This window comes from Chinchilla lanigera, unplaced genomic scaffold (genome assembly GCF_000276665.1).
Source record: "Chinchilla lanigera isolate Chin_1 unplaced genomic scaffold, ChiLan1.0 scaffold00091, whole genome shotgun sequence".
Lineage (NCBI taxonomy): Eukaryota > Metazoa > Chordata > Mammalia > Rodentia > Chinchillidae > Chinchilla > Chinchilla lanigera.
This window is the reverse complement of record NW_004955492.1, coordinates 3,417,651-3,430,782: the sequence shown is the minus strand read 5'-3', so window position 1 is coordinate 3,430,782 and position 13,132 is coordinate 3,417,651. Positions and strand designations below refer to the sequence as shown.

General features: G+C 38.1%; 1 protein-coding gene across 2 annotated transcripts in view; it reads left to right on the top strand.

Annotated features, from left to right (window-relative positions):
• Positions 1–13,132, top strand: part of Mtr (5-methyltetrahydrofolate-homocysteine methyltransferase) — a 101,259-nt gene that overhangs the window by 43,391 nt on the left and 44,736 nt on the right. For both annotated transcript variants that reach the window (XM_005404926.2, XM_005404927.2), the window contains 3 exons: positions 8,570–8,749; positions 10,529–10,645; positions 10,927–11,067. In XM_005404926.2, the coding sequence (XP_005404983.1) occupies positions 8,570–8,749; positions 10,529–10,645; positions 10,927–11,067 (438 nt within the window). The remainder of the gene's footprint in view (positions 1–8,569; positions 8,750–10,528; positions 10,646–10,926; positions 11,068–13,132) is intronic.

The following is a 13,132-nucleotide window of genomic DNA, read 5'->3' as shown; positions in this document are numbered from 1 at the left end:
AATGGAAACAATTATAGGTTACATTTGCACTGCGATTTTAAAAAAAGAAATAAAGCAAAGCAATGAAATTAGTTTCCTTTATAAAGTAGAAAAATAATGATTGATAAAATGGCAGCCTCATAATATTTATGCCATGAATTCAGAGTGGGGCACATGGGAAGAAGCTTCAAATATAATAAGGCTGGGGATATTGATAGTGCTAGAGTCCTTGTGCAGATCCCTGGATTCAGTCCACAGCACCACAGGGGGAAAATAACTATATTTCTATATAATAATGGTTCATCTGTGTGCTGCATATGCAGTAATTCTTGTTTTATACTTCACATACTTTTTATACATATTTGGATATTCAATATTTAATCTAAAACAGTTGAAAAAAATCCATTCCTTGTGATTAATTTCTTCCTGATAATCTTGTAATAGGTTGAGTATGTGAGGCTATGTGTTCACATTCATTGTAGCATTGTGGTAGCAAAAAAATTGATTCTTTTGTTTTTGTGATTGTTATGGTTGATATATTGTTTCAACTTGGGGAGTCTAGAGGTTTGGCTAAGTGACTCAGCAGGAAGCCAGGGTGCTTACTTTGTATGCATCCTGAGCCTGTTTACAAAGTAAGGCAGGGAAAGAAGCTGCTTGCCGCCATTACTCCAGTTTGCTCTGGCTGTTTGCTGTTCGGCTGCCCTTTCCCCCCTTTGCTCTTGTTGCTTTGCTGCCTTCTGCCTCGGAGCCAGCCAAGTATGGGCTGAAACCTCCACAAACTGTAAGCTAAATAAACCTTTCCTTCCTTCATTTTGGGAGCTGGGTATTTTGTCTCAGCAACGAGAGAAAAGTAACCAAGACAGTGATCCTGGGGGTTGAACTAAAATTCTAGGCAACACTCTACCAGTGAGGTAAACCGCCAGTAAAAAATCCAAGAACATTCTAAATGCCCATCACTAGGGAAAATCTTGTAAATCTTGGTTTGTGCCACATAGAATACTATGCAGCAGCTAAAAAGAATGAGGTGATAGAGCAGTGTAAAACAGACAAGTGATACAACCCCAAATTTTATTTACTAAGGAAGTATGTATGTAGAAATATGTCTGTATAAATAAAAAATCGTTGTCAGTGAAGGGATTTGGGCTGGTCTCACGTGAAGACATACTGACAAAAAGTAGTGAGATAATATGTACTTTGTCTTTCTGTTTTTTAATTTTTGAAGTAAAATTGTTTTTAACATGTTACTGGATTTGTACAAAAGCTACATTTTATCATGAGAAAAATTCAGATAATCAAAAAGAGTGCAGAAGAAAGAGAATTTTCATCATTAACGTATCAAACCTTTGACTCACACCAAGCAGCTGTACACAGCACACAATAAATCAGTTTTTCTTCCCAGCATACTCTTTGAGTATCATTATTTTTGTTTGTCATGTGAGGCACTGAAGCACTGAGATATTATATGTCACACAGTTAGCAAGCAGTAGTGTTGGGCTTCAGGCCTTCAAGAACTGGTTTCACGCATCAGGAGTTGTTCTGTAAAAGGCCCAGGGAAAGGTTGCCAGGGAAGAGTTGACTCTTTTTTAAAAAATGGTTTCATAAGGTCTCTTGGAGGAAGAATCAGTTGAAAACTCAGTAAAATGAGGGTGAAAACCATGAAGCCATGGAGAAAAGTAGAAGTTCCGATAAATGGAAATTCGTATATAAGTGAGATAATATCTGCCATTCTGTAAACTCCTTCTCCTAGCTTGGCAGAATGTAGGCCTTTTTTTTAAAAAAATTTTTTTTTGAGTCAGGGTCTCACTGTGTTATTCAGTTCAGGGTGGCCTTGAACTTTTGAACTGACACTCCTCCTGCCTGCCTCCTGAGTGTTGAGATTACAGGTGCCACTGTGGCATCTTTCCATTTCAGTAAAAATGGATTATAACTTCATGGTTGCATTATATTTTGATATATATCTTAGTTTTTTGCGCTAAATTTTTAGTGCCATGAACAGTGGCCAGTGAATAACCTCTTATGCAGCCAGACTCCTTAGAGAAAGATTTTTTTTTAGAGTTAGCTGATAGAAATGGGCCAAAGGGTGTGTATATTTTATACTTTGATATTATTAGATTGTCTGAAAAGCTGAGTTGATTAGTGTGGTAGGACCTTTTGATATAATTTTTGTTTTTGTCAAAGAAATATACATAAATATTTAGACAGATAGTTCTATAAGGCTATTAATGAAAAGTGAAAGCCCCCAGCCCTTTACATCCCCAGAGGCCATAGCTTTCAGCTTTTTAAAGTGATTCTTGTGACATTTACCTCTTTGTCTTCAAATTCTAGTTAAAATTTTATTAACTGCCAACGATGGTTAAAGATTAAGCTTTTCGTTATTGCCTACCTGCATATACACGTCTTTACTTTTACCTGAGATCTCCCAATATAGTACATTGTAACTATGACTATTTTTAGTGCTTACATATTATTGTAAAAACTTAGTCATGCAGTGTACTGTGATTGCTTTTCCTTTCCTTGTTTTCCACATTAATGTTTTCTTTGTTTGTATTGTTTCCTATATATTTGACTTTCAGATTACCTGCTAGTATGTAAATCTCCACTACCCACTGTGTCCATACACGTTAAGTGGACTGTCATTTGTATTTCTTGAAGAATTCCTAAGACTGCTAGCTTGACCTGGAAAGGCCACTCAGCAGCCTGACTGCACAATTTACCACAGTGAGATGTTCCTCTCACCTGTCTTTAAGTTTTTAGATCTCATAATTGCCGCATTTTTTGGTTAAACCCTCATTTAATGGAATGGCTCTCCTGGTAGCTTCTTATGAAAAAACACATGACATTAAATATTCTTGAGCTCCTGTGTGTCTGCAAGTGGCTCTTTCCTACTTCACTGACCATTCTATGGTTATAGGAGTACAAGCTTGACATAGTCCTGTTTTTCACTGGTATTTGGAAAAAGTCCAGTGCTATTCTAACACTTGACAGTTTCTATCAAGGTTATTCATTTTTTGTCCTCTGAATACTTGGCTCTTCTGTGTCCATGGTGTTATACCGGGCACTCAGCCCATTCAGTCAAGAAACAGCTGCAGTTGTAGGAAGTGACTTTGAATTGTTTTATCTCTTTCTTTATATATATTGTTCAGATTTAGGATGTTTTTGATAGATTGCATAATTTTGTGTCCTGTTTGCTAATTTTGGTATTCTGCTCTGTGTGTGATTTTCATATTTACATTATCCTTTAAACCCTCTAATAAGTTTTTGTTTCTTTTTCTGGAAGTTCTTTTTGTTATCTTAATGTTCCTTTAAAATATAAATCAATCTGTTACTTTGTAGTGGGTCAAATATATGTCAGGTCACATTCTAGGCTCTGAGGAGATAGCACAAAAGAAAACCTAGTTCCTGCCCTTTTGTGATTTATGTTCATCTTTGTCCATTTCTGCTCCTTTAACAGAATGCCACAGAGGGGGTAATTTATGAACAAAAACCATTTGACTCATGTTCTAAAGCCTAGCAAGTACTCTTGGTGCTAGTAGCTTGCAAGGGCCTTCATACTGTGTCATAGCATGTTGGAAAGGAGAATGAACACGTGAAGAGAGAAGAGAAATCAGACTGAATTTATCCTTTTTTTAAAATCAGAAACCCATTTTTAAAGTAATAAACTTGCAGTAATAGCATTGATCTGTTTGTGAGGGCAGTGCCATTGTGATGCAATCATTTTTTAAAGTTTTCACCTCTTAATACTGTTAAACTAACAAAACTATCAGGGTTTGATGTTTTGTTTTTCTTTCTTGGTGGTTATTGGTTGTTTTTGTTTGTTTTGTTCTGTTTTTGAGTTTTGGAACAGCGTCTCATTTAGTAGTCCAGGCTGCTTAGAAATCTTTATCCTCTTGTCTTAGCCTCCTGAGTGCTGGATTTCAGTTGTATGACACTGCATCTTGCTACCGGTTTAGTTTTTGAGCAGAAATTCAAAATACAGCATAGCAGTATTCTCAGGAAGATACGAGAATACATGAAAGGTATACATATATATGCAAATAATATATATTGTATAATCAAAATATACGTTGAATGTTTCAGTTTTAAAACTGGATTTCTGTAAAGGATACATCACCATAGATATCCCTCAAAATACTCCATCGTTTCTGCCACTTTCTCGAGCAGTTGTGGAAATCCTCTTTTGTGAATTTCTCAACAGGATATAATAAAAAACTCACTGAGTGCTGCTGCCAATTATCCAATAGAAAGATAAGCAGAAAGGCATAAAAACATGAGGATGTGTCCTCATCTGCCTCATTCACTGTGTCTAGCACCATGTGACTTCTGTCTCTTCTCCAAAGTCGAAATGACCATGAAAGGTAAACGTTCTGAGTTCAGGACATCAAGGCAGCCAGGATAGCACAGCTAAAGACACTCATGAAAGGGGCTGGGGATTTAGCTCAGCGGCAAAGCGCCTGCCTGGCAAGCGCAAGGTTGTGAGTTCGGTTCCCGGTACCTGAGAAAAACCAAAAAAAAAAGACACTCATGAAAGAGGACTTCCAGAACTGCTTCAAAAAGTGGCAAATGATGGGATAAGTGTGTTGAGAGCAAGGGAGAGTAATTTGAGAGGGGTTAATGGCAATATATCTTTTATATTATTAATTTTAAAATATTTAATATTCATCATACCTTTCAGTCACACTGCATATACATATATGTTGTGTAGTGTTGAATACAGTGAAGAGAAGTGAAGAAAACTGGGAGGATAAAGGAGTACCAGAGTTGGGGTGTGGGTTGGTGTTCTGTGTAGAATAATGTGCCAGTTTAGCAGAAGCCTCAAGGTGAGAGAATGTGCCACATGGTGAGGAGAGTGTTCTGGGCTGAGGCATCCTTGAGGTAGACCTTCACTCGTCACATTTGAAAGACAGCAGGGCAGCCCAAGTAATAGAAGAGAGGAGCAGAGGAGATTGGGAGGATGTGAAGTTAGGAAGGGACCAGCTCATATCACATTGGGCCTTGTGAACCATTGTTACCACTTTGGTTAACATTGTTATCTATGTTACACTGAAAGCTTTTGAGCAAGTGGAGAAAATGGTCTGTTGGGGATAAAGCAAAACTATTGGAGTTTATTGCTGTAATCCAGGTGAGAAGTACTGGGGAATTTGTACATAGATGATATTTAAAAGAGTAAGAATTGCTGATCTTACCAGAGGAGCAACTGTAGTAAAGTCCTAGGACCAAGTGAGCCTTGGAGATGCCATGTTTAGTGGCTGGGGCAGAGACCGCTCAGAACGAGCAGCCTGTTTGGTAGGAGAGAACCAGAAGAAAGGCTTCATTTGGAAACCAAGTGAAGACAAGCTCAAAGAGAAGAGTACAATCAGCTGTTTTAAGAGCCATGATAGATCACATTGGGTGAGACCAAGAATTTACCGTTGGATTTAAATGGGGTCACTTGTGTTCTTGTACTGTTTTCAAGGAGACAAGAGCTTTGTTGGTATGGGTTCAAGAGAGAAAGAATGACAGAAGCAAGTTTAAGTGACCTGACACAGAGGTTAGGACACTGAGGTTAAGAAAAGGTGTGTGTGTGTGTGTGTGTGTGTGTGTGTGTGTGTGTGTGTGTAGATGATACGACAACATATTTTTGTAAGCTAATGGGATGATCTAGTAGAAAGGGAAGAATTGATGCAAGAGAAAAAGGGGTCATTTGTTCAGTTTGTGACCTTGTGACTCTAGAGGGATGGCAGTCACTGTGTGAGTGGAGGGGACCACAGTAGGTCAGGAGCTGAGCAGTTGGTTCACAGTGTAGGAGAGAAAAGTGAAAAGTGCAGATCTGTAGTGCACTGGCTGATGTGCTGGTGGGTGGGGACTGTGCTTGCTTTTCTCTGTGAAGTTGGAAGCAGGGTAAACTCTGAGAGTGAGAATGGGGTGTGGTATGCTGCCTAGATCTTTGGTGCTTAGCCAGGAGTGTGAAGCAGAGTCACTCTGACAAGAGTAATCCCTGGCAGAGTGTTTTATTTTTATTTTTTTAATTAATTTTGTTGGCACACTTTTGATACACATAATGATCACATTCATCATAGGGAATTTGTACTGTACATAATATATCTTAATTCTTCTTTTTTCTCCATTCCCCTCCCCTCTCTTCAACCCTTCTTATTTATAAAAGCTTTGTTTCTACTTTTTTCCTTCTGTTCTTTTTTCCTTCTCCCTTTCTTCCCTTCCTCTGCCCCCTCCCTTGTTCCCCAGAAAATTTTATTAAAAAAAAATATACTCTTGGACTTTAGCCCTTGAGGTTCTGACTCTAGTGTGGGGTGAGGCCCGACTTTTGTAATTTTTAAAGCCTTAGAGATGATTCTCATGTACATTCTGATTGAAAGCCACCAGCAGGGGTCATTCATGGCAACACCTCCTTTCTAGCTATCATCCCATTTTATAGTGCACCCAGGGTTGAGAGCCCTTTCTGATAGAGGAAACTCCCATCTTGTTTTGCCACACTTCTGTTCTGGACATGTGAGATCTGTGCGCATGTTTATTGCACAGCCCTCCCTGAATGACAAGATGGGCCTGTAGAGAACCTGACATGCTGCATGAGATGATCTGCTCTAGAAGAGGCTAGTTACACCAAAGTTTTAGTCACTCTGACATCCATTTGTTTATTCAACAGATAGAAGGAAGCTAAGTGGGATACTATGCCAGGTTTTGTGAGAACATTCTGATAGGGGCCTCAGCTTTGTGGAGGTTATCGTTAGTGACTGTTTTGGAGATTGGAAACAGATTCTTATCCTCCAAGAATGCTCTTGCATATCTCACACTGATTCCCTGTTTGGTATGCTGCTAAACTCCACATTCTACTCCTCTTTGCCTCACACTTAGCGTGTCCAGCTTGGCCAGATAGCATTCATTCCTGGAGGGTAGGGAGGGAGAGGGAGAATTGAATAGGACTATGGCTTCTTTATGTACCATTAAAGCTAGGTTACTAAAAAATACCAGTAGTAGTGATAGCCCCAAACCCTATATTTTGTCTTAATGAGTTGTGCTATCTGCTGAACCTGGGGCCTAGAACTCTCTTGTACCCTCTAGTGAAGGGTAAACTGAAGCCCAGAGGCATTCCAGATGACCTCCTATCTGCTTTTTTTCTGGCCCACCTTGTAATGTTGTTTTCTTAACCTTACCACCAATTAATGACAGAAGTAAAAATTCATTAAATTTGAGGGTGATGAGTACTTGCTTCCTCTCATAAAGCCTTCTGCAGTGGGGCACCAAAGCCTACTCCCTTTCTTCATTTCCCTTTTCTTTTCTTTTCTTTCTTTTTTTTTTTTTTTGTTTGTTTGTTTTTGGTTTTTCTCCCGTACCCGGAACGGAACTCACGACCTTGCGCTTGCCAGGCAGGCGCCATTTCCCTTTTCTTAATCAGCTAAGTTTAGTGGTACTTCCTAAGTGGGAGGTGAAATCTCACCTGACCAGCTTCAGGGAGCTATCAAAGAGACCAAAAAGAACAAGGGAAAAAGCTAACTAGAGTATATAAGTGATCAAAAGACAGATATGAGTGAGTTAATTCCTACCTATCCTTTTGGGTCATATCTTAACATTTTTCATGTTTCTTTAGAAGTGCCCTTTGGAATGGTATGTGACTTATTTTTTGGAATCAGTAGTGACAGCAGTTATAGTAGTTGGCCCTTACATGCTGGAGATATACTCAAGACAGGTAGACAGGTTGACAACAATAAAACAATCAAAAGAATAGTTGCTAGATTAATACAATTTTTGGAAAGATGCTTTAAAGAAGAGAAGAGGCAGTGGGAAGGGTGACAGTGGGCTGGCATTGGAGAGGTTAAGTTGGGCTTCTGGAAGAAGAGATGTTTGGCTAGATACCTAACAGATACAAAGAACAAAGCTGTATCATGTTTTGGGCGGTGGCAGCAATAAATAGACTCCAGGGTAGCAACAAGCTTGGCAGGTTTCAGCACCATCAGAGAAGCAGTGTGTGGGGGAGTAGAGGAGCAAATGATGTGACACGGCTGGTGAGGAGGCCCCGACTCTGAGGATGATGGGAAGCAGCTGGGCGCACCGGCCTTGCTGTAGTCTGTTTTGCCTTCTAGAGTCTCTATTTTGAAGGGTCATACTAATTTGTAACTTAGGGCATATGTTAATAAGCCAGTGCTGTGGTGGATTATGGGGAATAAATATGTATTTTTAAATTTATGTAGAATGATGCTGTGAGAATGTATGAGAAAGAAATGACAGAGTTGCCTGAGTGACATGCTAGCACCCTGCACACAAGTCAGAAGAGGCACACTTACTTTTAGTCTCTCCTTTAGCAGTAGTTGAATTTTATCACATTTCATATATTTAGAAACCTTTTTATTAATAAACCATTTATATGATTTAATTTTTATGCAAAGTATAAAAATGTGTTGATGAAAACACAAAGGGACCTTTAAACTAATGTCTTCCTCTGAGATAATTTCATAGATGTTTAGAGGCTGCTTAGCATTTGGATTTCTATGAAATCCAAGCATTGACACTTGAGTGCTTTGGATGAGTACAATATGCTGTTCTCATAGGTGACATTTTGCTTTTCTGTTTTATATGACATATTTGCTCCTTTCTGCAGGCGACAGAAACAGACGTCAAAATCAGTGTGTGCACTCGAGCCTACCATCTGCTTGTGAAGAAAGTGGGCTTTAATCCAAATGACATCATCTTTGATCCCAACATCCTCACCATTGGTACTGGGATGGAAGAGCACAACTGGTATGCCATCAATTTTATCCATGCAACCAAAGTCATTAAAGTAAGTATGAGTATTTTCTCTCTTCCACCTAGGACCAACCTCAAATTTGTCACACGAGTCTAGTGAATGATTAGAGTATAACATGTATTTTTTTTCTGAGAATATTGACTCCTATTCTTGTTTTTCTAACGTTTGGAGAATTTTTTTTCTTTTATACAATGCTATTTTAAATTGCAAGTATAACACAAACCTTAGAGAATATGTAAAACGTGAGTATAGGATGTAATAAATAATTAGGAATGATATAATAGCTTTCACTTAGTCCAGAATAGCATATGGCTAATGCCTTATGTCTCTTCTTCTCTGGGTACACCTCCTTCTGAATTTCATGAAGTAGTCATCGTCCCGATTTTTATGATTCTGATACTACATTGTTACTCTTTTTTTTCAATAACAGAAATGTTAACTGTGTTTGCACATTCCCAGATGAGGTTGAACATGAAGACAGTCTGCTTTGCTTCAGCTCTCCTTCTGTACAGTAGCTATTCGTTTAGGGACTTTTGTTGCTGTTGTTGATTTCACTTTAAAAGTTACCCTCAAGCATAGTGCTAGCACTGTCTAGCATTTTTGAGTGTAAGGAGGTGTGCCTAGTGGAGAAGTTATGTGTTAGATAAGCTTTGTCTAGGCATGAGTTACATGGCTGTTGGCCATGACATGAATTCAGTGTTAATGATTCAGTACTCGATATTAAATATGGTGTCCTTAAACAAACACACATCAAGCAAGGTTTTGCCTTGTTGGGTTAATGCAAATATCAAGACCAGAGGATTGCAGGCACCTAACCATTAGGAACAGTGTTTCAGTGTTCCCTAATTCAGAATTTTCAATGACTATAGGGCAGAGCCACCAAGGAATAACAAAAATCAACTGAGTAGCTAAGCAGTAGGGTTTAGTTTTGCTTGTTTTTGAGCTTAAGGTAAAGACAATCATAAGATACTTCTGTGTTTTTTCCTTCCTGTCTCATTTTAGAGATTTATCTGTGTTGCTGTAGCTGTCATTTATTCATTTTCATTGTGCAATATTTAATTGTGTCACTGTGCTACTATTAACCATTCTGTTAATTAACATGTGGTTTGTTTCCAGCTTTTTTTGGACATTATGAACAGTGCTACTGAGAACATTCTCTCATATGTATCTTAGGTACATGTGCCTGAATTGCTCTAGGATATATCCAGAAGTGGGGTGATTAGGTCAAAGTACTAGATAATGGCAAGCTGTCTCCCTGAATGCTTGAACCAATGTGTGCTTAAGCCAACAGTGAGAGTTCTTATTGTTCCATGTGCCTGCTAATGCTTGATATTGTCTTAGGCATGGTGGGAACCTCAATTGCTTTTTGTCCTTTTACAATTGGTTGTTGACAAAGAATTAGAGAGTTTGTTCATTTAAGAAGAAGCCTTTCAGGGGCTGTGCTTTCAGCAAGTAGGGAATGTGTGTGCACTCTGCCCCGCTTTCCTATTGTTTATACAGCAGATATTTTAAGAAATACTCTATTTTATGCCCAATCAAGGCATTACAGCTGTACACAGAGACAAAGTAGAATTTTGCATTTTTCCTTAGGGAGATTAAAGTCTAGTAAGAAAAGCTATTCATGGAGTTGTGCCTTTTTGACACTGTAATATAGAAAATTGTGGTCTGTATCTGGCAGTGTCAAGCTCTGAATTACTTTGGTCTTCATATGTTTTTTACTTTCTGCTGTTACATGTAAAGCCTAAGAGATGTGATTGATAGCTGCTTTTGGCAAGGTAGGAGAATCTTTTAACATTTTTAAATGTTTGCCAGGAAACACTGCCTGGAGTCAGAATAAGCGGAGGTCTTTCCAATTTGTCCTTCTCCTTCCGAGGAATGGAAGCCATTCGAGAAGCAATGCATGGGGTTTTCCTGTACCATGCAATCAAGGTATGGGAGCACCTCCTTATCCTGTTGAACCCAGCCTTTACTTAGGATGGGGGTTGCAAAGTGGCCGATAGGCTAATTCTGACTTGCTGCCAGTTTCTGTGAATGAGATTTTATTGGGGCACAGCCACCCTGTTCATCTATATATTGTCTGCTTTTAGGCTACAATGGCAAGTCAAATAGTGATGACCAAAGTCATGGCCTAAAATATTTCTCTCTGAACTGTGATTCATCTTTCATCTTTCATCTCTAGAAATCCTCACTTTTGTTTTTATTGGCTTTAGTTTGGTATGGACATGGGGATAGTGAATGCAGGCAACCTCCCAGTGTATGATGATATCCATAAGGAACTCCTCCAGCTCTGTGAAGACCTCATCTGGAATAAAGACCCTGAAGCCACTGAGAAGCTCTTACGCTATGCCCAGGTAGAAAGAAAATTGTCTAATGGGTACCTCTTTTCTGTCTTTGAACTTACATTCGCTTAGAGTTATTGGACCCACATTGTAGAATAGAAGCAAAATTTTGTTTTGTTTCTTCTTTCTTTTTTTTTTGAGATAGGGTCTTTCTCTGTAATTCAGGCTGGCCTTGAATTCACTATGTAGCCCAGGTTGACCTGGAACCCACAGTGATCCTCCTGCCTGAGCCTTCTGAGTGCTGGGATTACAGGTGTGCCATACCACGCCCCACTAGAAGGAAGAGTTAATTGTATCTTTGGATCACTGAAGATTTCTGCAAAGTTCCAGAGAAGATGTTGGTTAGCGCAAGGAAGGAGAAACACACATGCCTAGGCTGCTTTAACATTCTGAACTTCAGTTTCTTTAAAGTGTGAAATATATTTTTCTTATACTAGGCAGTGCATACTAATTCTAGAAATTTTATAAAGTACAGTTAAGTAAATGAAGATTAAAGTCAGTCATAGTCCCACTACCCAAAGATAACCACTTTTGAAATTATGTTATAATTTCATTTTTTTTTGTACTTGTAGATGTGTGTACACATACACATTTTTACAAAAATAGAATTATATTCTTGAGTCTTTTGGTAACCTTATTTAGCAATATCCTGGGACACCTATTCATTTTATTCATTTTTCCACTTCATTCATTTAAAAAGATGTATTTTCCTGTACCCTACATTAGCATTACCTGGCTACTATTCCTAGGTGTTCAGGTTTATTCATCTGTTTATGTTAGAATCTGATTGCTCTGTACATGGTTCTGTAGTTCAAGGTTTGAAGTCAATACACATTTTAAAACATTTTTAATTTCTGTTAGTCTGTATTTGCATTACATAATGATTACATTCATTGTGGGGAGTTGATAACATGTATACAACACATCTTAATTCTTTTTCATCCCCTTTACTTCCATCTCTTGGTCCCTTCTCTTTTGGGAAAAGTCTGTTTCCTGTTATCTGTCTTTTATTTTGCTCTTCAACTGATTTATATTTTTGGGTTTCTCATATGAAAGAAACCATGCAATATTTAAGTGTATGCATTTTGATTTATTTCAGTCAACATTGGTGGCCTCAAGGTACATCCATTTTTCCTACAAATGACTGAAATATATTCTCTATGGCAGAGTAGTATGTGGTATGTAAACACCACATTTTCTTTATTCATTCCTTGGTAGAAATATAGGCAACTTCTAAGATTTAGCTATTGTCAGTTGTGCTGCTATAAACATGGGTATGCTTATATCACTGCAATATGGTATCTTTAACTGTTTTGGGAAAATACCTTGAGGGGAATATCTGGGTCAAATAAAATTTCTATTTTTTTGAGGAATATCTATGGTGATTGTGCTAGTTTACCTTCCTACTAGTAGTATGGAAGTGTTCCTTTTCCCTCACACCTGGCCAGCATTTATTATTTGGTTTCTAGGTGATGGCCATTCTTTCTGGAATAAGATGGAATCTCAGTGTTGTTTTAATTTTGATTTCTGTAATAGCCAGAGATGTTGAACTTTTTTTTTTCTTGTATCTGTTGGCCAGTTGTTATAAGAAATATAAATGAAGTCTGTACAATTTGGTCTTGGAAAATGAGAATTAAGTATAGAAGATTCAAAAATCATGCTAATTTCCACTTTTATGTTGGGCACAGTGCTAGGCTCATTAAGTACATACCTTGGATGCTATTTCCTAGAATTCAAATTAAAGATAAGATCTTTACATTAAAAAATGTTCACTTTAGTCTTTAAGAGTAATGACAAAAGGACATTTTCTCTGCAATATGTGTTGAGAAAGTGATGGTCTGCTTTTCTGTGTATTGCCAACCTTGTTAATGTTTTTCTTTGTTAGAGTCTGTTTTACTCTGAGAGAACTTCTCACTCTTCCTGTTCCACAGAAGAATAATAGAATGTTCTGGAAGAAGGATAGGAGAATGTAGGATTAATTTTATCCTTGATTGATCAGCCTTCCTAGTGATAAGATTTAAATTCTGAAACCATCTGTGGAAACGTCAGACCATGTGTCACTGTGTGCGTGACCCTT